At 43.8% G+C, this 25,573-nt stretch overlaps 1 protein-coding gene across 1 annotated transcript in view; it reads right to left on the bottom strand.

Moving 5' to 3' along the window:
- Positions 1–25,573, bottom strand: part of CNTNAP2 (contactin associated protein 2) — a 1,416,746-nt gene that overhangs the window by 29,666 nt on the left and 1,361,507 nt on the right. Inside the window, exon 22 of the mRNA XM_060019815.1 lies at positions 10,003–10,242. Coding sequence (XP_059875798.1) covers positions 10,003–10,242 — 240 coding nt within the window. The remainder of the gene's footprint in view (positions 1–10,002; positions 10,243–25,573) is intronic.

Raw genomic sequence — 25,573 nt, 5'->3', positions numbered from 1 at the left:
GCATTAATTTCTAGAAAAATGTAAAGAACAGACATTATAGTAGATGAGAAAGAGAATCTAATTAGACAGATTCTCATAAAAGAAATTGAGAGAGTTGTCGAAGAGCTCTGCTCACACACACAAGAAAGCAGTAGACTGCAGTGGTTTTGCAGGTGAAGTTTACGCAACTTACAAGGTACAGGTGGGTAAGGCTCCAAGGCTGTTTATATCCTTGCCGCACACAGTGTGGCCTGTGAACCGGCAGTGTCAGCATCACCTGGGAGCTTGTTAGAGACGCAGAGTCTCAAATCCCAGCTCTGACCTCCTGAATCTGCATTCATTCATCTCGCCAGGTGATTCTGACCACATTCAAGGGATGGCACTTGAGTTATTCTACTAGTTAGAGAGTGATGGAGAAGTCGCCCATGGTGTGACTGGGTATCCCAAGACCGAAATCAAGGCGTCAGCAGGGCGGAGCGCCTGTGGGGAAGTCCTGGGGGAAAATGTGCTTCCAAGGTCATTCCTGATGCTGGCAGAATTTGGCCTTTGAGGTTGTAGGACTGAGGTCCCAGGTTCCTTCCTGGTCTGTCTGGACTGCTGTCCTAGGGGCCTCCCACATTCCTTGCTGGGTGGCCCCTTCTACTTTCTTTTTATGAAGCTGGCCTAAGTATAAAATTCAAATCCGCACTCTGCTCCAAAGGAAAAGGATGCCACAAACGCATCTTACCCAAGAAGTACTGATGTAAAAACAAAACTAAAAGAAGTTTTAGTAAAATGACTTTAGTTACACCTCAAGAGAATGCCTCACCATGACTCAGTGTGGTTAATGCTAGGAATGAAAGCATGGCTCAGTATTTGGAAGTCTATTACTATGATTCACCGCATTAATCTATCACAGGAGAAAAAGCACATGGTTACCTCCAGCAGATGCTGAAGTGGAATTAGGTACTATTTAACATCTAACCCTGATAAGATCCTTACGAAAACAGGAATCCTCTAGGTAACATATACATATAAAAATCCAAAAAAGAGAGAGAGAATAAAAGGGAAATTAGCTTTACGAGAAATCAAATGCTATTACAAAAGCTCAGTCATGACCACAGCTTGCTACCGTCTCAGGAAGAGTCAGATGAGTGCAATGGATCAGGGAGTCTAGAAGTAGACATAAATATAAAGGTCAATTTTGAATGGGATAAACGTAGGGTAAAGGATGGGTCCTCAACCAGTAGTGCTGGAACTACTGGCTGGCCAGGGGGGAAAAATAAAGTTGGGTTTCTACCTTACTCTTACTACCCAAGTAAATTTCAAGGGCAGTAAATATGTGTATCTTACAAATAAAACATAAAATGATTAGAAAAAATGTACAATCATTAAAAAAAATTTTCTGAATGGAGAAGGCATGACACAAAACCCAAAAGTCATGAAAAACTTTATATTTCATCATGTAACATTTAGAAATTTTTACATGGGGAAAAAAACCCCATAAATTTAAAAAAAAAGAGCTCAACCTGAGAAAACGTTCAAACATAGAGTAAAATGCCAGTTTACTTAATATATAAAAATTCTATGAGTCAATTAGTAAATGACCAACAGACCAATGGGAAACAATGTAAATATACAAATAATTTTTTGGTCAAAAAATATAAACAGGCTGATTGGGGGGAAAAATAAATCCTAGTGGCTTATGAACATATACAAAGATACTTAATCTCACTCATGATTAAGCATCTTTACTTAATTTGGATTAATGAAATCCAAATTAAGACAACAAAATTTCATTTTTCCAATAAAGTATAGCAAGATTTAAAAGAATATTATATGTGCTGCGTTGATGAGGGTGTGGGGAAAAAAGATTTATATCTTATTGAATTGGAGGTACTATGTCACTGGAGGGAGATTTGTAATACAATCAAAATTAAAAATACATCTCTGACTCAACAAGATCATGTGTATAAAGCTATTCATTATGGAAACTTAAATGACCATTAGATCAAAAACCGGTAACTATTATTATATTTGACTTAAGCTATATATAAATGTGCTTGGTGCTTCTGCAGAAAAGCAGAATTTGGATCATCTGCAGGAAAAGTGCATGTCAGAAAAGAGATGATGATGTTTTTTGGACTTGAATAAATGTCTGTGTCGGTCACAGAAGAGAACAAAAGACACAAAAGATAATAAAAAGATTAGGTATCAGAGATTAAACAAATTAATCATGCAACCTTAGCATAAGGATGAAAAACGGGATCTGCTCAGAAATAATTAAGATGTAATTGTAACAGCTGGAAAGATTATTTTAAGTGCTTGCAGGTGGTAAAGAAAACCAACTACCAGCTTGTAATTATGATGGAAATGGAATAGATATATGCAGTTTTTAAATGTTCATCTTATCTATAATTCTTTCACACGTGAAGATATAAAAATATTTTATCCTCAGATGGCAGAAAAAAATGTGGAACATAGATAAGAAATCAAGTCACTAAAAATCACAGCAATAGAGAAACCGGTGCCTTTAGAAATCAAACCCACGATTTCCAGTGGTAAAGTGTCTGATGTGGCACGCAGAGTCCTTAATTCTTAGTTCACAGTACCTGGGCAGACTGTATATTCTGGAATCTAACTGGGGCATGTGCTTGTTACACCGAGTGATCCCAGGCACCGTGTTCCATTTACTTCCCAATTTATTTGGGATGAGAGCCACATTGCTGAGAGCTGGTTTTTCCAACTGCTCTGTGACCCTGAGTGAATCCACCGGACGAGTTTGGGTTTGGATTCCCGAATTCCTGACAATTCTCAGAGGACTATTTTCCACTCAGTGCTTCTGGATTTTCCATGTCCTGCCCACTTTCCTCTCAGAAGGGGCTCTGAGAGTTCCTGGTCCAGAGCCTCTCAGTATCAGATGCAGGTTAGCTTTAGGCGGGGAGTCAGAATCTCTAGGTTCCAGTAACTCGTTATAATCTTTATAACGAGGAGATTCCTTGGGAAATGAAATCTTACATCTTAAAGTTCCTTGTCTATCTTAATGCTATTAAAAAAACCCCTAGGATGTGGCCTTTGGTCTGATGTATTCTGTATTCAATATCATGAATGTGATTAAAAAACAAATCAACCCTAAGACTTAATATGAATGCCTCATAAAACAGCTTGGTATACAGTTCGGAGCTGTTCCTTCGTGCAGAAATTTACGGCATCAGATTCTTATTTTTTTTTCTGGTGTTTGTTTTGTTTCTACATTTTGCAGAAAGTGCGTTCCCATTTGTAGTCGTCTCTCTGCTGGCAAATCCTTGCCATTCCAAGGAAATAAGCTTCCCTGAATCTGACAAAGAAAAACAGAGCCCATAATTCTGAGAGGCGAATCACAGCAATTGTCTGGTGCTCTGTGACCTTTAAATAAACCAGAACTCAGGGCCAGGGATTGCCTTTTCTACCTTGTAACTACTGTTCTAAAAGGACCATAATGATGTGATTAAACAGGCCGTACCTATTATCCAAAGGCAGAAAAAATTAGGCAGAAAAAGAATTGACTAGATGTTTCTAATAGAGCAGAATTGGTTTAAGTCAAATCAACATAATTTTACCATTTCCCCCGATAAAAAATGCACTCTCCCAGCTCCATGCCAGGACCTTGTGTTTGTGATCATTCTGACATACTGTCCACTGTTTGCCAAACTCCAATCACATAGGAACTCCTGTCATATATTTTTGCCATATCCATGGAAAACGTAATTATTATTTATTTACTTATTCTCACTAAATTGACCTGATTTGATCTTCTTCTTCTTCTTTTTTTTTTTTTTTTTTTGCGGTACACAGGCCTCTCACTGTTGCGGCCTCTCCGGGTGCGGAGCACAGGCTCAGGACGCGCAGGCTCAGCGGCCATGGCTCACGGGCCCAGCCGCTCCGTGGCATGTGGGATCCTCCCGGACCGGGGCACGAACCCGTGTCCGCTGCATCGGCAGGCGGACTCTCAACCACTGCGCCGCCAGGGAAGCCCTGACCTGATTTCTTATTTAAACAGATGCAGTGATAAAACTTTATAACCCTACTGAGTAATTCTATGGCCCGTCAAGGCTTTAAACAGAAGCCTGCTCTCTATTAAAGGGTGAATAGCATGGGTGAGAGAGCTGTTAAATGCATGCCAGAACCACATGGAGACTTTCTCTTTAACAAAATGAGAAAGACTGAAAAAGAAATGAACAGGAAATAACTTGATATTATGCCACGTGATGATATGTCTATTTTCTTCCCATAATGATCTGATGACCCCCCATCAAGGCCACCATGTTTCAGGGCTCCAGGAGCCATAGACTGCAATGCAAATGGAATCCTCTGGAGTTGTGCAGTACACAGCCTGACCAACAGTAAATGTCCCCCGCTTTGGAAAACGGTGATGGAGCCCAAAGGGCATTAGAGAGGCAATGAGCAGCTCAGTCAGTGGTGTTCCAGAAGAGAAAAGGAATCTTATCACAGGAAGCCAGCATACCTTGGAATCCATTTTCTGTCTTTATCATGTGATATCATCTAAGATATAAGAAAGAAATATAAGGGAGCAGAAAGAACACAAGACCTCAGGGTAGATGTCTGGAATTCTAACTTCCAGGTCTCTGCAAAGCAAATACTCCAGTGTGAGTATGAAGTAAGTAGCCCTTGGTTGATCGCTAAGTTCCCGCTAATACTAAAACCATAGACTTCCTATCTTCACTGCAAGGGGCCTGCTTGATTTTAAAATAAATGCACATACTTCATTTCAAGGCAGCATTTCCTTCCTGATATCCTTTCAAATTAAGCTTGCAGCTGATTAAAAAAACTGATTAATAATTTGACATCTTCCTCAAATTGAAGCTCCTTCCTGGGGCGTAACAACTTCAATAAAGATGCATTTTCATGGAGGCCCCGAGTCCGGCCCCGCACTGTGGATCTCTTGTTCGTTTGTCTGCTTCAAGCCTGTTTTTCCAGGCAGACTAGCTCTATTCAAGTTCAGAGAAAACTCCTCTATCTCCCTGAGCTTCCTTATGAAATGGTCAGAGGAGCCCAACCTTTGGCAAGCTTACTGCTATAGCCTTTCAGTTTGGGATTTCACCACCTAAAGGCTTCACTGTTTTTCATAAACTGGTTTCTGGGTATTTACTTTTCTTTTCTTTTTAGTAACCTTACTTCAAAGGGTTTACCAAAGGGGCCATTATTAAGCTTCTCTCTTATTTAGTGAGTGATTCTCCATCTTGGCTACACATTAGAATCACCTGGGGAGGTTGTACATCGCTGGACATCTCAACCCGAGTGTCTGACTTAATTGGTCAGGGGTGCAGCCTGGATACTGGGGCTTTTAAAAGCTCCCTAGGTAATCTGAAAGTGCATCTGAGATTGAGAGGAGTGCTTTCAGACTTGATGGGCACATGGTAAATCACAGGGGAATCTTGCTGAGATGCAGATGCCAGATTCAGTTGGTCTGATTTGCATTTCTAAGAAGCTTGCAGGTGATACTCGTACTGCTGGTGGAGGATCACACTTCCCAAGGCACCAGATGAAACAGATCTCCTTCCAAATGTCCTCTATTCAAACCAGGACTAATGAGCTCTCACCTTCATTTTCTTCCCTCAGGTACCTACACAGACTCAAGTAACATGATTTATAGCTAGAAATGGCATTTTTGTGTATGCTCTGTTGTTTTGTTTCTGAATATCTGATAGTGAGGATCCTCAGTCATACATGAAAGATTATCTAAAAAAGCAAAACCCCCAAACCAAAATTCAGAATGATGAACTCAGGCTCACAGAAACTAGGCTGCAACTGCTGATGTGGGGACCCACTAAGAACCCCAGAGCTGGGATGAAGATTATTTTAAACTGATGATATTTGGGATTCAACAGATGCAGAAAGAAATCTTTTTGGAACTTCCTTATCTGACTAAACATAGAAACTTCTGAGAAATAAGACCATAAATCCCCTTTTTTCTAGGAGGCTTTTAGGTCCCAGGAAAGAGGCCAAGAGCAAACCTACCCTAAATCACCCTTTGCAGAAGAGTTTTAAGGCCTTGAAAAAGACAAAGACCGTTCACACAGGCACGAACAAACAATTACAAACTTCCTTATCTCCTGTTTTTTCTTTTAGAAACCCATTTGTTCTTCCCAGAGGCCTTTTATCCTCTCTTCTTTTTCTCTACTAAGAAAAGTATATAAGCCTCTAACTTTTACCACTATTGACCTACTCCTTTTGTAAGCTTCCATATGCATGCAAATAAACTTCTTCTCCTGTTATCTGCCTTTTGTGAGTTTAATCTGCAGACCCCCATGGCCTGAACTTAAGCGCCTAGAGGAAAGGTTTTTCCTCCTAGACACTAAGCCACTGGAGGCTGATATTAAGTAACCTTCCCTTATGTCCATTTCTTTCTTTGTCCCCTGTTCATCCCCCAACCCCCATTCTCTCTCATTTTCCCATTCACCTAAAAGAAAAAAAAAATAAAACCATGTTATCTAACTGGACAGCTACAAGTAAAAGAATGAAATTAGAACACTCCCTAACACCATACACAAAAATAAACTCAAAATGGATTAAAGACCCAAATGGAAGGCCAGACACTATGAAACCCTTAGAGGAAAACAGAGGCAGAACACTCTATGACATAAATCACAGCAAGATCCTTTTTGACCCACCTCCTAGAGAAATGGAAATAAAAACAAAAATAAACAAATGGGACCTAATGAAACTTCAAAGCTTTTGCATAGCAAAGGAAACCATAAACAAGACCAAAAGACAACCCTTAGAATGGGAGAAAATATTTGCAAATGAGGCAACTGACAAAGGATTAATCTCTGAAATTTACTAGCAGCTCATGCAGCTCAATATCAAAAAAACAAACAACCCAATCCCAAAATGGGCAGAAGACCTAAATAGACATTTCTCCAAAGAAGATATACAGATTGCCAACAAACACATGAAAGGATGCTCAACATCATTAATCATTAGAGAAATGGAAATCAAAACTACAATGAGATATCATCTCACACCAGTCAGAATGGCTGTCATCAAAAAATCTACAAATAATAAATGTTGGAGAGGGTGTGGAGAAAAGGGAACACTCTTGCACTGTTGGTGGGAATGTAAATTGATACAGCCACTATGGAGAACAGTATGGAGGTTCCTTAAAAAAAACTAAAAATAGAGCTACCATACGACCCAGCGATCCCACTACTGGGCATATACCCTGAGAAAACCATAATTCACAAAGAGTCATGTACCACAATGTTCATTGCAGCTCTATTTACAATAGCCAGGACATGGAAGCAACCTAAGTGTCCACTGACAGACAGATGAATGGATAAAGAAGATGTGGCACATATATACAATGGAATATTACTCAGCCGTAAAAATAAATGAAATTGAGTTATTTGTAGTGAGGTGGATGGACCTAGAGACTGTCATACAGAGTGAAGTAAGTCAGAAAGAGAAAAACAAATACCATATGCTAACACATTTATACGGAATCTAAAAAAAAAAAAAGTCATGAAGAACCTAGGGGCAGCACAGGAATAAAGATGCAGACCTACTAGAGAATGGACTTGAGGATATCGGGAGGGGGAAGGGTAAGCTGGGACAAAGTGAGAGAGTGGCATGGACATATGTACACTACCAAATGTAAAATAGACAGCTAGTGGGAAGCAACCACATAGCACAGAGAGGTCAGCTAGGTGCTTTGTGACCACCTAGAGGGGTGGGATAGGGAGGGTCGGAAGGAGGGAGACGCAAGAGGGAAGAGATATGGGGACATATGTATAACTGATTCACTTTGTTATAAAGCAGAAACTAACACACCATTGAAAAGCAATTATACTCCAATAAAGATGTTAAAAAAAATCATGTTATCTAAACAAGCCTTCTATGTCATAGCTCATAAGCTCTTTTCTGTTGTTTTAATAAAGTTCGTGAGACAGATACACATTTCTTTATAAGCATTTACCCATTATGGAAATTAACTTGGAATTCCAATCATGGAATAAATTATGATGATGAGATTGATACAGCAACTGGTCAACACCAGGTAAGAACTTGCTGTCCAAGTACAAGTGGAAATTTTCTGTAGATGGACCTATGTTATATAGTACAGGCCTACCATAATACCTGAATTGTAGACTTTAGATTTGAACATTGAATAACAGAATGTTCCCTATATACATTATTACATCAGTCAAAAGAATGAAATTGTCATGTATAAAGCATGATTTTTAAAAAATAAATGAACTCAAACTTTGGCCCATACACCTGTATCTCACAGACCATCAAGCAAGTAATTTGCTAATTAAGGCAGAATGAATATGAACTATCGGCCCAGAGTAGCATCTAGAGGCTTTTGAAACTGATTTCTTGGCAGCGGACTCGGACCACACACGCTGATGGCCTCAAGCAGTGAGAACCTCTAACAGTAACCTGCATATTTCAAAGATTAGGCTTTGTCTCCATCCACCCTGGCATCTGGAGGAATCTATCTGAGAAATCTCTGTTCCTCTGCAGCCCTGGAAGTGCTTTTTCTTGCCTCCTAACTTCACTCCTACTTCTCTTCTTTCAGCACTAGGACTGCTTTCCTTTGTTCAAGCCATCTCAGGAGGAAAAACCAGCCCGCTGTGTCATCCTCACAACTTCGTAAAAGGCGGTTTTTATAAGTACCCTGGGCACACGTCATCACCCTCATCATGTTATAGGACCCCATGTGTGAGGAATGAAGAGAATTCTTTAGTCTGTAAAATGGGTATTCTGACAATGGGGCAATTTCGGCTTCGTTCTGAAGCTTCACAAAGCTTTGCAGGCAAATCCTGGCAAGAATTCACGATGACAAAGCTTCACGGAAGCGGATAAATCCTGTGTTCGGGGCTGGAATATATGTAAGGCAATCAAGCACACGGCGTTTCCATGATGAACTGTTATTAACTCGAAGTTAGGGTCGGGGAGGGTTTGGGAGCCTTTACTACTGGACATTCAAACATCATAGCAAACTGTGTTGGATATAGTAATAACCACTTTGTTAGTATTATTGCAGCTAAACGTTTGTACAGCTTGCTCCACGTCTGTGACTGTGCTGAGTGTTTTAAATCCATCGTCTTGCGTGGAATTCTCTGAGTTAGGTCTTACTATCTCCATTTCAGAGGTGGGGAAACTGAGGAATGAGATTAAGACACTTGCTGGGAAGAGGCAGTGATGGTATCGAACCCAGGGCTCCCCCCTCGTCCCCTTGCTGTCTTTGGCATCAGCAAAGTCACACGTTGCTTTGGAGATCCATCGGATGGTAGATTTGGAGGTGGTTTAGAGATCACACCCCACTTCATACCTTGTGGGTGAAAAAGCAAAGGCTTGGAGAGGTTACCCGAGTAGCCTGATGTCAGTCTGGGTAGAGTGAGGGGGGGGGACTTACAGGCTCCCCACCACTCGGGGTCCTGTGGACACTGAATCTGCAGCCAGTGCCTTTCGCAGCCAACAGCTGCATCCTTTTAGCGCTGTGATTTCAAATGACAAGTCTTATCACCTGCAGAAGTGGAGCTAAATCCACTGAGCTTTCTAAGCCTAAACGCACCAATAAAACCTGGAAGGCTATGGGATTATATGTACAAATACAGTGTCGGGAGGTGAATCCCTGTATGGTTTTAGGTAATCTTTTGATATCAGAACTTGGACAGTGGGGCTGCTAGGCAGCTGAGTCACAAAGGCAAAAGTGAGGAATTGATCTGATCAGATCATCCGACAGTCACGTTGCAGACACTGGTTAAGGTATCTCATCATCTCACTTAAGTGCAGAAGAGTCAATAATTCCTATACTCCTTCCCTTCGACTTATTTACTACTGGCCCTGAGCACGAATACGGTTGTACCCTTTGAGCCCTTGATGTGCTAAGAACTCTGCGCTCACACATTCCTTCGTTCCCTTAATCCTCCAACTACATCACCAGCGACGGTCTGCTATTAACTCCATTTTACAGGTGAGGAAACTGAGGCGTAAAGAAAGAAAGCATCCCAGCCAAGACACTGCTTTAGACTTTACCTGAATCCAGGTGGTCTAAGTGCCAGGGGTCGGTGGCAGACGACATGGGTGCGAGGGTGAGCGGGGAGGCCCCGCAGTTGGACTCCACCAGCTCGCCCTGGGTGTGCACGCGAGCTGAGGCGTTTGTTTGCCTCAAGGCTGCCTTGAGAGGGGCGATCTGGTTGAACTGGACTCTGGAGAGGCACCCAGTGAATCCCGGCGTGTTGTACTTGTGAATCTCTTGGTCAATCTTCCCTGTTTCTAAAAGAAAAAGAGAAAGTAAAGATCGTATCCCACTCACCGTATCACCGCTGTAATATACAAGTCCCCTTTGAATGTTTGTCTTCAAATCTTCCTCTTACGTTTCAGTTTAAGATATTGTGCTCTTTCAGATGAAAAATTAATGACCTGATAAGGCTTTAGGGCTGGAGACTTCACTTTATAATCAAAATTTTTTTTTTTTTTTTTTTTGCAGTACGCGGGCCTCTCACGGCTGCGGCCCCTCCCGCCGCGGAGCACAGGCTCCGGACGCGCAGGCTCAGCGGCCATGGCTCACGGGCCCAGCCGCTCCGCGGCACGTGGGATCTTCCCGGACCGGGGCACGAACCCGCGTCCCCTGCACCAGCAGGCGGACTCCCAACCACTGCACCACCAGGGAAGCCCTGGACGCTTCACTTTAAAAGAGCCTTCTGTGTTGCTAGAGAACATGGTGAGGAGAGTAAGACTATACTTGGGAAAATGAAACACATGCCTAATCACCTTCCAGCTACGTGAGATACTGCCGACACTAACAACACTCGCTTGGTTCTGACTGACTTTTCTCCCCTTTTCTGATGCTTCTGTGACCCTCATATATATTGAACAGCCCTCCCAGCCCTCCTGGTAGATTATGGTTTCATTTGGTGCCTCTTATTTTCTTCTTTAGAATTCTTTATTTAAAAAAGAAAAGAGAAGAAAAGAAAAAGCGTTCCCATAGCCTATAGTGGGGCATTTCCTTTCTTTAGAATCCAATCCCCTGGGAATTCTGGGGTTTCCAGAATCTCGGCTAGCATCAGATGGGCACTTTGGAAGTCAGGAAACTTTCCCAACTCAGTCACAAACACACATATGCATTTAAGAATCACCACCCGCCCCAAACCTGTAGTCAGCATCTTCTTCCTAACTAACATTCAAATCAGGGGTGAGTCTGGGTGGAGGCACTTCCAAAGCACTGTTTCGATGACTATAAACACACATTGTCATACCAGTCATATCAGCAAAAGCAAGTGTCTTCGTGACCGTAGCCCTGGGTTTTAGAATCTACCTGGCACAAACGACTGTTGGAGGAGTCCTAGACCCTCCTGATGCATGGCTCTCGCCAGTGTGGCTCCGGTACCAGCAGCAGCAGTGTCACCTGGGAAAGCATTAGAAACGCATGGGGCGGGGCCCAGCAATCTGTGTGCTGCAAACCCTCCAGGTGGTCCCGACACCGCTAAGGTTTGAGAACTACTGCTACAGGCAGTGATGGTGCAGGGCTACAAACTCAGGGGCTGGGCAAATGGCACTCCAGAGAAGAGCACAGCGCTTGTATTCTGGGTGGGAGAGTATGTTAACATGATGATGACCTTGTAAACACAAGGACGAGGTTGTGAGACATTTACCCTGCCACTTGAACTGTGAAAAACAAAGACTTGGGGAAACAGGGGGCTAGCTACTTCTTTGAAAAGTTGGATTTTACAACCTTTTACACCTGGGGAATGAATCCAGGTGAAATAGCCTTGTATAAAAATTTACTCCCCATTAATTAAAGAATATATCAGTGGAGAAGGGAGCTTTTAGGCCTTGGGGGCAGAAGAAATGAATGTACTGATTATTCATCACATTAAAAAAAATGTGTCATGACTGAGCTGTACTGGTTCCGTGTGAAGTTTGATTAACAGAGAGCTATGACAATGGGGATGATGAAGAATGGTAATTCCGGGGATTCTAACAGGGTCTTACTTAGCCAAGTACATAAAGAAATTTTAATTGATGATTCTCCATATTTTTCTCCTGCAGTAAATTTCAGCCTGTGACTTTGAGTTAAAGCACATCCCATTTAGGATGGGGAGGTAGGATGCACCTGCCACCAAGTGCAAAAACCCTGCCGCCAGGATGTATCCTGAGGCTTCCATGACGACCAGGAAGAGGCTCTGATCCCACTGACACCTGCGCTGGCTTGTTCCCCTCTTCCTCCCTTGCCTTTTCCTCAATGACTGCAGGCTACTCCATGACTCACTCTTCGTCTCCTTGTCTAATATCAGAACCCCTTGTGCGTTCACCAGCTTGCCTTCCACGCACACCCTTCCAGTATTTGGTTTCCATCCCCTCCCCCCAGTGATCTGCCTTCCCTCGAAACACCCTCAGGCCAAGGAGACTCGGGATGACTCCGATCCCAGCACGGGGAGGCGGACCTCAGTTCCTTGCTGTTCAGAATTCCTATCTGGCTTCACTGGTGGTAGAGGCACTAGGACAAATAGCTACTTGGTGGCAGGAAGCTGGGGACACCTCAGCTCCATCAGCTGCCCATAAAAGGAGAGTCCTTTCTAGCCTGTCTAGCTTGAGGGGAGGGCGCCACAAGGAAGCTTCTGGGGCTGGTGGCTACTGCCATCTTGTGGGACTTCAGGTCAGGTCAGTTCGATTCAATTCACTTCATCGCAGGAACTGGGTGCGTGCAGCAGTATCAGGAAGGTAGACAAATACAGGGGTTTACCCTGAGCAGCTCACAGCCCCGCTAGGAAACGAGCATACGAACAACCAACTAACGTGACTGAACACAAGCTGTCCAGTAACAAGAGTTAGTATTTGTTGAACTCCCTTAAAATGTGCTAGTTGTCTTAGACAAACTGGATATTTAATTCCTAGAACAACCCTTGGAGGCGCGAGCATTATTATCCCTCTGTAACATGTGAGGAAATGAGACTTAAGATACATCAGCTGTTGAGGCCAGGCAGACTGACCCCAGGCCTCCTAACCCCTACAACGTTCCTAGCTAAGAAACAAAACTTACATTTGGTAAACTTACTATTATTTTTTAAAAATTAATTAATTTTTGGCTGCGCCAGGTCTTAGTGAGGCATGTGGACTTCTTAGTTGCGGCATGCATGCGGGATCTAGTTCCCCAACCAGGGATTGAACCCGGGCCCCCTGCATTGGGAGCGCGGAGTCTTACCCACCGGACCGCCAGTGAAGTCCCCGGGGTAAAATTATTAAAGTCTATGGTAAAGCAGGGAAGTAGGTTTGCATGGGGTTCTGGAAAGCACTTCAGGAGGGGTAACAGTACAGCTAGGTTTTTTGTTTTTTTTTTTTTTGGTAAGAACACTTAACATAAGATTTACCCTCTTAACAAATGTTTACATAACAAATACAGTGTACTGTTAACTACAGACACTCTGGGACTTATTCTTCTTGCATAAGGGAAAGTTTGTACCTTTCACCCATGCCCCCCAATGCCCCTCCCCCCAGCCCCTGGAAACCATGATTCTACTCTCGGCTTCTATGAGTTTGACGATTTTAGGGGCCTGACATAAGTGGGATCATGTAGTATTTATTCTTCTGTGTCTGGTTTATTTCACGTAGCATAATGTCCTCCAAGTTCATCCATGTTGTAGCAAATGTCAGGATTTCCTTCTTTCTTAAGGCTGAATAATATTCCATTGTATGTGTATACTATATTTTCTTCATCCATTCACCTGTTGATGGACATTTACATTGTTTCCATGTCTTGGCTATTGTAAATGATGCTGCAATGAACATGGGAGTGCAGATACCTCTTTGAGATCTTGATTTCAATTCTTTGGTGTACGTACCCAGAAGTGGAGTTGCTGGATCACATGGAGTTCTATTTTTAATTTTTTGAAAAACTTCCATACAGTTTTCCACAGTGGCTACACCATTCCACATTCCCACCAATTTCTCCACATCACCACCAAGGCTTGTTGTCTTCCGTAGAACTAGGTTTTGAGGATGAAAGGAAAGAGAACTCCAGGCTGAGTTTGTCATGAGGTTTTTGTGGGAGTCAGATGGGGTCAGAGCTCAAGGCCAGATTGGGAAGGGCCTTGAACACCATGTTAAGATGTCTGTATTTCAGTAGGAAACTTAAAGTGCTTAAATATAAGCTGCAGCGGATGATTGTGGGAACCGTATTGGAAAGATAATTCTAGAGGAGCACAGCAAGTTGCTCTGAGCAGGCGATCTCATTGGCCCCTCAGGGCCCTGCAAGCTCCCTGGGTGAAGAGAGGGAGGGATTCTTCTTTTTGCTGAAGGGCTGAGGCAGAGTTAAGCTGTGGATAAAGCGACGTGTTCACCACCAGCATCCTCTTGTCTTTTGCGCAGCCGTTGTAGAATCTATAGAGAGTCCGCTTTGAGTTTGGTTCCTCTGCTAGAGATGTGGGTGTGAAACTTCTGACTCCGGCTGCATTTCATGCGGTCCCTGACATAGTTTTCTGAACTTGAAGTCGGGCCAGCTTTCCAATCACGCCACAGAAAACGGGTTCAAAGCTGTATTTATCTGAGGGCTCCCAATTTAATGTGGGGTCCCCCTTCTCAAAGAGCTGTCCTCCCATGAGCGTTTCCCCCTGAAGTGACCCTCAAAGAGGGATTACACACACAAGGCAGATGGCCAGAGGGGAGCCCCCAGGAAGGGGGTTCTGATGAGGACCACGGACCAGAGGAACGGCGGGAAGCAGGGGCTCTGAGGCTCCCGCCGTGGCGGGGGTCGCCGTGAGCGTTGGTGGAAATGTCCGCCAAGTGGGCAGCGGCTGGGGGCTGGGCTGCAAGGACTGCCCTGGGGGCTGAACTGCTGCACTTTTCCCTTCTCTTCGCAGCTTGTTCGCTCAGCTCACGCTCTTCCTTACCCCAGTGTTTCGACTGCTGTTCCTTTCCTGAAAGGCAGCTAGGTCACAAAAACAAGGGTCCTGATGCCCAGGAGAGCAGACAGTTCCAAACCTGGACAGTGATCCAGATCCAGCTGATGTGCCCCTAAAGACTCCTGGCTGAGACCCATTCCCTGGGGACCACAAATGCAATAGACACTCTGGTTTCTTCAGGGCCAGATGGTTCCAACTCTGGACCGTGTGATAATATTAAAAGCTTCCACGATAAACCAGAATTGGTACATGTGTGAGGTACTGTGTTTTGGTACACTTCATGCAGTATTTCACTGTTTCCTAACAACCCTCTGAGCTAAAAAGGATTATCCCCACTTCACAGATGGGAAAACTGAGGCTTAGAGGAGTTAATAACTGAATGAACATTTATGTTTCATAAAAAAAACAGAAGTCAAATGTTTTGTATTCTCAACTTCTCTCTGAAAAACAGACTATGTTTATGTTGCTTTTATATTCATTTGGATTTTTGGCATTTCTATTCAGGGACTCTTCATAAAAATGGCACAGTGAGGTTTCGTTTTGTTTTTAAAAAATTTAAATGTCTGTCAGAGTTTGCTTTAAGACCATGTTTCATTAGTGAACAAGCCAATAATAAAGATTTTTAAAAATGCTGTGAACGGACGTCAAAGCTTTGCCAGCATCAGTTAAAGCACCAACAAGTGCTGTAAACACTTGTGTGCAATAAAAATTTACACTTCTTAAGAACATCGAACAAATAACGGTAAAGCTATCAGTTCAGTGCATTTGAGCTCATTAAAAGTACATTAATCTGTAAAGTTGATTGCACTGATCTCATACTGAAACCACATATTAAGATACGATTTACTGTAAGAAACTACGTTCTGCGTGGAGATGTCTGAGATGTCTGTCTGGAGATGGCTGAGGTGTAATCTGGGGAAAGCCTGCTCCAAAGCATGCAGATTTCAGAAATGCAGTGCAGTCACTTCTGAAATTAAATTCTCAAGCTGTCATTAGTACTTTAGTGTCTTATAGTCATAGTGATATGGGTTATAGAAAATAGCCCACTTAAAATACTGATGCAATTCCGGGTGAAAGCTTAAAATGAAATGCTCATGACAACCCTGTTAAGGAGGACGCAGCAATTTACACTGGCAATGCATTAGCATGCTTTCCGGGCTCATTATACTAAATTGCTGAATACCCAGTGACAGACAAGGGGTGTTGTGAGAAATGAAGAGAAAAGAGCACTTGAGCAAGGAACATGGGGAGAAGGAAGCCAGCCCAGTCGAGGACCCCATTGTGCCAGGGCCTTGTGGACACCCAGGAGCCTCTTCAGCGACCGGGCAGACACTCAGACGCTGACTCACAGAGATGTTTCTCATTTCCCTTTGAGACTACTCAAACTCATCGATGCAGTCTTCTTGTGTATCCCATAGGATCTATTCATCAGCTGATTTTTATGTTTTATACTTCTTAGGATATTCTATCAACATTCCTTTCTTGGGGGAATGTGATATTATGAAATATGAAATTTCACCATAAACTTAACTTCTTACTATTTATGAAACAGAGCCAAGAGATCTTAGAATGTCAATGAGACCTGAGCTAAGACTTTTTATAAGGCTCTATTGCATGCCCCTCACTGTGCCAGGGGCTGGGGGATTCAGCCTCTTAGAATTTGTGGGATCAGAATGGGATGGCAGACCTCACCTTTGCTCAGCAGAGACCACGGGCACAACTGGCCCAAAGCATCGTCCCTCCTCTGTTCCTGCCCTCAGCTCTCCGGTAGAGTATGTCCCACCAGTGGCACTGGAGGCGGTTGTAGGTTATTCACAGACTGGACATTAAATAACATCCAATCTCAAGGTGACGAAGTTATTTCCTTCTCAATTCTCTTTCAATCCTTCAAAGAAAGGGTCTCGGGTTGGGACTGGACTGTCTTTTCCACCACCTCGATACCTGCTATGCTCCCTTTTTGACAAAGAACGGACCTGGACTCTTCTGCAGGCAGCAGTACTGAACTTCATATTATTTTCATAGAATATATGTCTTATCACTGCCTTATCGTTACAGCAAGTGCTACTGGTATTTAATTTTATGGTCGCATTACAAAATTTCCTCTGAACATAAACATTCTCCTTTTAGCATAGATTTATTTAAGTAAAAATGGTGAGTCCATTTAAAGAAAAGTATTAAGTAAATAACAGTAAAGGAGGTAACCAGAAATGGAAAATATGTAACTGAAGATGAAGAAATTGTATCATCGGTCCTCAGATTACTCTTCTTTGGGGAATATTGTTGTGGAAGAACTTGGTCCATCTCTGAACCCCTTGGTTTTTGGCCTTAGGGGCCTCTGTTCCATTCAGATGGAAATCCATCTTCCTCCCTAATAGCTGTGATTCTCCATCACTTTAGAACACAGGGGTGCCCAGCCCTTCAAAAGAAGAGCTCCAAATGGCTTCCTCCTAGGTCCTGCTCCCGGCTCTAACTACCTGGCCCAGGTGTGGTCATTTCCTCCCCATACGGGCCAGAAACCTGAACTTGTGCCTCTACCAGATTTGCAGTTTCCTTGAGAGCTGAGACTATGTTGCTCATTCAGTCCCTGTGTTCCACGGAGTGTCTACAATAGCACCTGGCTGGTGAGTGCCTGCTGCCTACCCCGGAAACTGTACATTAAACGTCTGTCACGCAGAGCCTGCTTGTGAGGGCGGGGCCGAGCGCTCGGGAGGGAAGTTTAGGCGCAGCGACGCTCACTGGGGGCAGAGTCTGTCAGCCTCATTTGGTAAAGAGCTGTGAAATGTGGCCTTGAAGGAGGAAGGGGCAGTAGCAGATTTAGATCACATAGATCATTATATATTTACTTCCAGAAGTACTATTACCTGGAAACCTGTCCATCTCACTGAAAATGCACTCGTCTCTGAAAATACGGTCATGTGGCTCTTAAACTCACACATCTATTAACGCTGAATATCCGTTGCTACATAGACCTCGGGCCTCCGGCACAGAGCAGGGGTTATATGGGACCTAACGAAATGAGCAGGAAGTGGGTTTGAGATCACTGCCGGGCTGAAGATTTAAATAATTCTTGGAAAAGTAGACCGAAGTGAGGTTGGTGAGTAGTGATCTGATGTAGACTTGAAAACATGACCAGGGTCCTGCTGGGCTGGCCACCATCCTAAGCTGCGACTCTCAGGGTTACTGCTGAGCAGCTGATGTGGGGGAGGAGGGTGGCTACAAGTCTCCCATTTGGCCATAGTTGTGTGAACGGGAGCCTGAATGGGTTCCAGAATTTATTGTTCCCAGAATAAATAAATGGGAAGTAATCATAACCAAAAGAAACCAAAAAACAAACAAAAAACCAAAGAAAACAAACCCCCAACACCCCCAAAAAGCGAAGAGCATTCATCTAAAATAGCAAAACAAAACCAAATAAACCTCATTCTCCTCAATTCTAACATGAGCAAATGATAAACGCTAGGCAGGGCCCTGAAATGTTGGAATCTCGGTTCAACGTCAGCTCCTGCTCTTACAGGCAAAATGTTCTGATCAGTGACGTCTTGCTGACCAGCTGCCTTTCAGAAGATGAACAACTAGAATTAAATCCCTATACATAGCTGATGTATAAATTACACACTCTGACATTTTACTAATCCCTGAAAGAAGGACATTAATGAAATTTCATTGTATCTATTATATGCTTTTCTCTTTTATGAAGGAAGGCGGGACTAAAATATGCAGGTGTAATTTAAATAGCTCTTGACCTGTGACATATGCTAACTCAATTACAGAGCGACAAGCTGCTGGGCGAAGCAGAATCTTCTTGTCCTTCTACCTTGTCTGTGCTGTGTTTTAATTTGTAAATCCTTCCCCAAGGATTGAGAAAACAAGATTGTATTTTTTTCTGAAACATCAATAAAAAGAGATGTCTTAATGTGAAGATGCTAGCTTATTATACTGTTTTGCAAAAAGAAAGTATTACACTTTTATTTGTATAAACCGATCACAGTACCTGAGCTTTTGGGGATATATCTATATATCTATATATAGATATAGATTAAAACTGTCATCCCCATTCCTAAAATCTAGTCTGAAAACTGCAAACTTATTAAGCTTGCTGGATAATATACTATAGTTGTGATTTCTATACAAAGGGAAGGATATGATCCCTGTTAAAAAACAAAAGACCCAAGATGGAGTCACTTATGCTAAGCTCCAGGTCACCACACTGAGACTTAATCACAGTTGCGGCTCTCCCAGCAATGAAACCTTAAACCAGTCCATCAGGAACCACCTGATCAGCACTAGTGAGGTAATCTGTCTGACTGACCCCTGACATCCCCTCAAGGAAAGTAACTTTGAAATAACCAACCTGCCTTTTTGCCAGTATAACTTCAGTGTTCCCGTTCCTTTCCGCCTATAAAAAGACTTTCATTTTGAACAGATCCTCGGAGCTTTTTATCTGCTGGATTGGATGCTGCCTGGTTCAAATCAATTTTTGCTCAGAAAAACTCTTAAAAATTTTAATATGCCTCAGTTTATCTTTTAAGATCCCTTAGCTGTTTCCAAAACACCAGACATTTGGCACCATAAAGAGTTCACACATCTGAAATACGGATTTCCCTCTTTTCCCTGAATGTTTCAAGTTGTCAGACACGAGACAGAAAGCCTGGCGCCCCTCTTCTGCAGCCTCAGGTGCCCTGCTTACTCGCATGATTTTTCAGGGCAAAGACTACCAGGGTCTGCTGAAAGTGGCAAGACCTTTCAGCAAAACGGATGTAGCCGTCAGTCAAACCACAGAGCTGGGTGCTGTGATTTACTTCATTAGAAATGCAGGTTGGATTTGACCTCTCAGAGTCTTAGTAAATATAAGCTACGTGCCCTACCTGTTTGCTATTGAAGAACAGAACACACATGTATGGTCTGAATGTCTCATGAGCTGCAACTGACAAACCTCATTCTTACACACTGGGTCTTATTCCACTTTTCCTTTTGCATTTTAACTTGTAAGCAGCAGAAATAGAATCCTGTGTACAAAATGACCAAATTGTATGCCCTGCTTTTGCTAAAACTTTTTTTTTTATTATTTATTTTTAAGGCTTTGGAAAGCCCTACTGAACTGTAACCAATACCATAAGGATACTGAGATTCAGCTCTTAAGTTTCTTCCTTAATTCTTCTCCCAACCATTGAAGAGTATTCAGCTAAGACCAGCCCATGGTCAGTTGAAGCTAACTCCCTGGGAAGCAGGGGAATCTGGGGCAATGAGAAAAGGAGGAGAGAAGGGTGCTGGCCTCATACACGTCACGAGCAGCATAAAGAAGTACAGGCTAGGAAAAGCATAGGAATATTTTGAAAAACAAAATCTGTAATTTCCAAGTAATGTCAAATGGAATGATTCAGTAAAATAAAAAGTGGTTTCCTCCCTTAGTTCTCACTTGTATTGTAATTCTTACCCCAGAAGGCCACTAAAACTATCTTACTGAAGAAAAAAAAAATCCTTTTAAGGATTAAGACTGCGGGACAGCATAAACGGGAAAGCATTACGAAACAGACACTGGGGCGGGGGTGGAACGCACTGAAGTTCCCAGGACAACGAAAGTGCACTGGCGGGTGTGTCCCCTCAATTCGCTCACCACGTTGTATAATTAACATAAGAATTCACATCTTGGGGCCCTGACTTATGAACTGCTGTCCAGAAGACAGAGCCTGAAGGCTTTGAGGCTGAAGCCCACACTAGACTGGACCAGCACACGAACCTGAACACTACAGCTGAAACCACCCTGGACGCCACGGTGTCCAGACCTGGCTGCCTGGAGCCCAGATGTGGCCTGGCGGGCGTGGGCATATCCAAGTGTGCTTCTCCCTCAGCACCTGTTTCTCTCCTGTTCCTCTAAACCCAACTCCCCTATTGTCAGCTTGGAGTAACAGCCTACTAGGTTGGGGAACAAGGGCAGAGGGATCTCATGACATTTTCATGGTCAAGGCAGATCTGTGTGGGCTCATGACAGTAAGAGTAGTATTTTAAAGGTAGATTTATGACAAGATGAACTGTGGGTAGAATCTGATCAATGGTGGATGTTAGCTTCAGGGGAGAATTTTAGGGGTAGGATTCCAGGCTAACATTTTATTACTACGGCAATTTGGATAAGGACATCCATGGCACACTGACCAACGTGTCACCCGGCGTTTACTGGAAAGGCGTATCTCTACGTGAGATGACAGCATCATGAACCAAAGGGACCCTGAGGGGCTGAAATGATTGCCTGGATCCAACCAGAGAAGTTTAGCAGAAACAAGTACTTAATTTCTAGAGCTGGAAATACCGCCCTCCCCCCATCACCTTCAATGTCAAGTTGGACAGGACACACCTGATGGCAACACACACCCTCACTCTCCCTCCCCCACCCCAGCCCAAACAGGACGAGGGTATTTTCATTATAAGGGGTCTAGGAGTTAGGAGTGAGGTGGGGTCGAGTCAGGGAAAGGATGGAGTGTAGATTCTAGTCTAGGAGGTGGTCTCTGACACTGTCCCTGCGGTGGTCAGAGTTAAAGCCCAGAGGGTGTTGAGTTCAGGGCAGGTCACTCTGAACCAGGCGGCAATAATAAGCCAGGGTGTGTACAGCGAGGCCACCACTCTTGAAACCACATTCTATGACAGACGAAGGAACTGCAGATGTTACTACCCGACTTTCAGATAATACACCGTAACTGATCAGATAATACAGGGTACCTGAAGACTTAGCCCGTGTGAATCGTCAGGTACCCCCCATGGCTCTAGTCTAAACTATTCACAGTACGGGAGGTAAGGGAGGCCAGAGCTGATATGAGGAAGGTGCTGAGCCCGCATCTGTCCCTAATTTACCTAAATCAAACGACTTCAGTGACTCAGGTCGGGTTTAGCCGTCTGCTGATCTTCCCTCTTCCTTTGAACAAAGGACAAGGGCCTCCTTCTGCAGGGTCTGTTCAGGGGCCTTCATTTCAGCTCCGACGGTGAGAGCTGCATGTGCTTTGCCCAGCTGGGCACCTCCTCCTGTCCTGTTATTATCTCTTCTCTCCCAGCTGCCTGGACATGTGATGACGCTTCTGCCTCCACTTCAGAAGGTGCAAATTACAGCAGGTGCAGCACCTTGAAGAAAATGCATTTTCCCAGCACCGGGAGTCATTTTCTCTCAGAATCACGCTGCGGGCTTTGTTTCAGAGACGACTGGGGCTTAAAATATTTTATGGGGCAATTGCATTAATCTCTCTTCTGAAATATGTTATTGTGTATCCTAGGTATCTTGGGAAAATGAATCTGCCTGGAAGAGCTGCTTTTCTAGATAACTGAGGATCTAACTCTTTTGGCATGAGCACACTGCAGTGTTTCTAACGGAAAACGTGTCTAGAAGGCTTTCTTAACCCCCGGAGACTGACAGCAGGGCCACAACTTTCATAGGCCCTAGGCACTTTTGCCTTCAAGGGCCTTTTCCTCCATAACAAAAAATAAATAAATCAAACCAGTATTGTAGGACCATGTTGATATAAAGATGAATATATTAATATAATATATTTAACCATTTTCTTCCTCCTAAAAGTTCATTTTTTCCTTCTGATTTTTTAAAAGAAATTCAAATATTTTCATGAGTCCCTGAAAAGTACTGTGGCCCCAGGAACTGTGACTACTGGGCCGAATGGGTACATCAGCCTCTGCAGAATACATTTGGTGACTTAGCTGGGAACACTGTTTTATCGTGTCATGGAGACAGCTGGTAGGTAGCCCTGGATGGTGCATTTTTGAATAAAGGTCTGAAGCTACCTTTCTTTTTGGTCATTGCCCTCTGTCTTATAAAGGTGGAGTAAGAACCTTTATTCTGCACTCTGTAGCACGGCTGCCTTCCTGCAGGAGTAACTAGAAATCACAAACCATTTGATGCTTGCTCCCTTCGGAAAATCATCTTTACCTCCACAAGCATTTTTTTTTTTTTTTTTTTGCGGTACGCGGGCCTCTCCCTGTTGTGGCCTCTCCCATTGCGGAGCACAGGCTCCGGACGCGCAGGCTCAGCGGCCATGGCTCACGGGCCCAGCTGCTCCGCGGCATGTGGGATCTTCCCAGACCAGGGCACGAACCCGCGTCCCCTGCATCGGCAGGCGGACTCTCAACCACTGCGCCACCAGGGAAGCCCTCCACAAGCATTTTAAAAATCGTGAACTATTTAAAAAAATAAAAGACTCATTTTCTTCAAAAGATGACATTTCTTTAGCCATGATGCTATCTATTGTTTATATAACTTTTCAATGTTTGGTCTTGGGCAAGATTCCATGGAAAAATGATGCATTTAATTTTAGAGCAAGATTGAGGTGAAAGTCTCATATAGATCAACTTCCTCATGGAATCTTCATTCATTCACTCATACAGGGTTTATTGCGTGACGACTATAGGCTAGGTGCTAGGGATTCAGTACTGGAAAAGAGTTCCTGCCTTTAAGGACTATAATTGCATATAATATTGTGTATTCTGACAATATGCTGGACAGTAATATTATTTGTTGTGTGAATTAACGGCTGAATGAATAAGTGAAGATAAAAGGGATACTTTTTAGGGTGAGCTCAAAAACCAGGTCAGCAATAAGCAAGATATCATTCTTTCCTTAAGGAAAGCCCAGCGCTCCGAAATACTTCACTAATTAAAGCAGGGAAAGGGATGGAATGAGAGCGGGAGACACTATTTTAGATAGGACAGTCAGGGGAGGCCACCGCTGAGATTATATTTGGGTTGTGAATCAATATAAGGGAAGCTATGGACTTATCTTGGGGAAAAGCACTCGGGCAGAAGGAACAGTAACTACAAAGGCCCTGAGGAAACACATGCACGTGTGTCCTGGCTTCCCCTTAAAGGCTGAAACGAGGGGCTGGCGTGAGGGTGGATCCTGCTTGCCCAGGTGTAGACTGGCTGTCAGGCTTCCTGTGAGAGCTTTGCATCAATGTGGCACGTGAGCTCTGTGGAGTCCTGGTGAGCACACACGTGTCTGTTGGAGGGGTCGAGGCAGCACTGTGGCCCCGTGGCCTGCACACAGCCGGACGCCAGAAGGACGAGTGGGCCGACAGAGGCCTGGGGCTGGGCGCGGGCACCTTAGGATTGGAGGGAAGCGGTGTGACCTTTAGTAACCTGCAACATGACAGCCCCAAACCTCAGCACCTCTGCAGACACAAGTGTGGGGATCACATCAGATCCAGAGCCACCAGAGTAAAGACCTGTAAGGATGCTGTTGTGGGCTGTGTCTCCTAAAAATTTATGTTGAAATTCCAACACCTGTATCTGTGAGTGTGACCTTATTTGGACAGGGTCTTTGCAGATGTTGTCAAGTTAAGATGAGGCTATACTGGATTAGGGTGGGCCCTACTCCAATGACTGGTGTCCTTATAAGAAGGTAAGAAGACACACACACACACAAACACACACGGAGAAGGCCATGTGGAGACAAAGGCAGAGATTGAGGTTGTGTTGCCACAAGCCAAGGAACACCAAGGACGGGCAGCAACCACCAGAACCCTGATGGTTGAGAACAGATCCCCCCGCTGAATTCTCAAGGACCCAGCCCTGCCAGCACGTTGATTTCAGACTCTTGGACTCCAGAACCGTGACAGAACACATTTCTGTTGTTTTAGGCCACCTCATTGGTGGTACTTTGTTATAGCAACCCTAGAAAACTAAGACAACCCTGAAGACCATGTATAACCCCAGGTCCCTTGCATCCTGCAAAGGAGATAGGAAGCAGAGAGATAAAGCATTTGCCCTAAAGACCGAGTTAACCTAAAAGCAACACTTTAAAAATGAGAGTTAACTTTAAATGCAAGCTTAGATCTCTCCCCAGCCCAAACCAAGAAGACAGAAATGAGTGCCCAGAACAAGGTGAGGCCGTTACAGAAAATATAAACGACGACAACGCATCTTTTTGCTCACCTGAATTGTGTTAATAAAATTGTCAGCCTTTTAAAAACTAATAAAAATATTTTTGCCCATGAATATTGGAACAGAGACAGGGACGATTCTGGTCTTCCTTGGGGTCCTTCCTACACATCCATGTCCGCAGCACGCAGCCCTATATGCTTTAATTGACTCCAAATCTTTAAAGTGCTATTTCTTCCGAGTTGAGAAACCTTACAAAGAAGTGGATCCATTCATTTTAGGGGTTTGTCGCTATTCCTCCTGGTCTGTCGGGATCTCTGTTTCCATCTCGAGGTTGGCGTGCTTTCGGCCGTGGGCGGGACTGTTCCCTGAACTCTGGGTTTGGAGAAGCAGTTTCTTTCATTGCTTCGGGCCTGTTCTCTTCACCACCCAGATGCTTGGTAGCCTCTGAGTTCCTTCTTCTCCCCCGCCCCCTCCTGCATCCAACTTTTCTCTATACCTTATGGAGAGTCTGCAGGCCCAGAATGCTTCATTTGAGCTGAAGAAAATGACCTCGGTCCAGATGAGGCCTGAAATCCATGTGTTTATTTCCGAGCAGTTAGCCAGGAGTTGTTGCTTGTTATTCTGTCTTCCCTGCATTATTGCTTAGCTTCTCCTGACGCTTCAAACTAAATGAACTGGTTCTCCCATAGTCCTGCCAGCCCAAGGCTGCCGAACTGCAGGACTTGCCAGTGCTTTAAAGGAGTCCTAAGAATCTCCTAGAAGCTACCAAAACACAGGTCACCATTTCTAAAGATTCCCTTCGCTAAGAAATGTTATTGCATTGTTCACGTCTGGAG

This window comes from Delphinus delphis, chromosome 9, assembly GCF_949987515.2.
Source record: "Delphinus delphis chromosome 9, mDelDel1.2, whole genome shotgun sequence".
In the NCBI taxonomy this organism is placed as follows: Eukaryota; Metazoa; Chordata; class Mammalia; order Artiodactyla; family Delphinidae; genus Delphinus; species Delphinus delphis.
The sequence above is the reverse complement of the archived record's forward strand: the minus strand, read 5'-3'. Positions and strand labels throughout refer to the sequence as shown.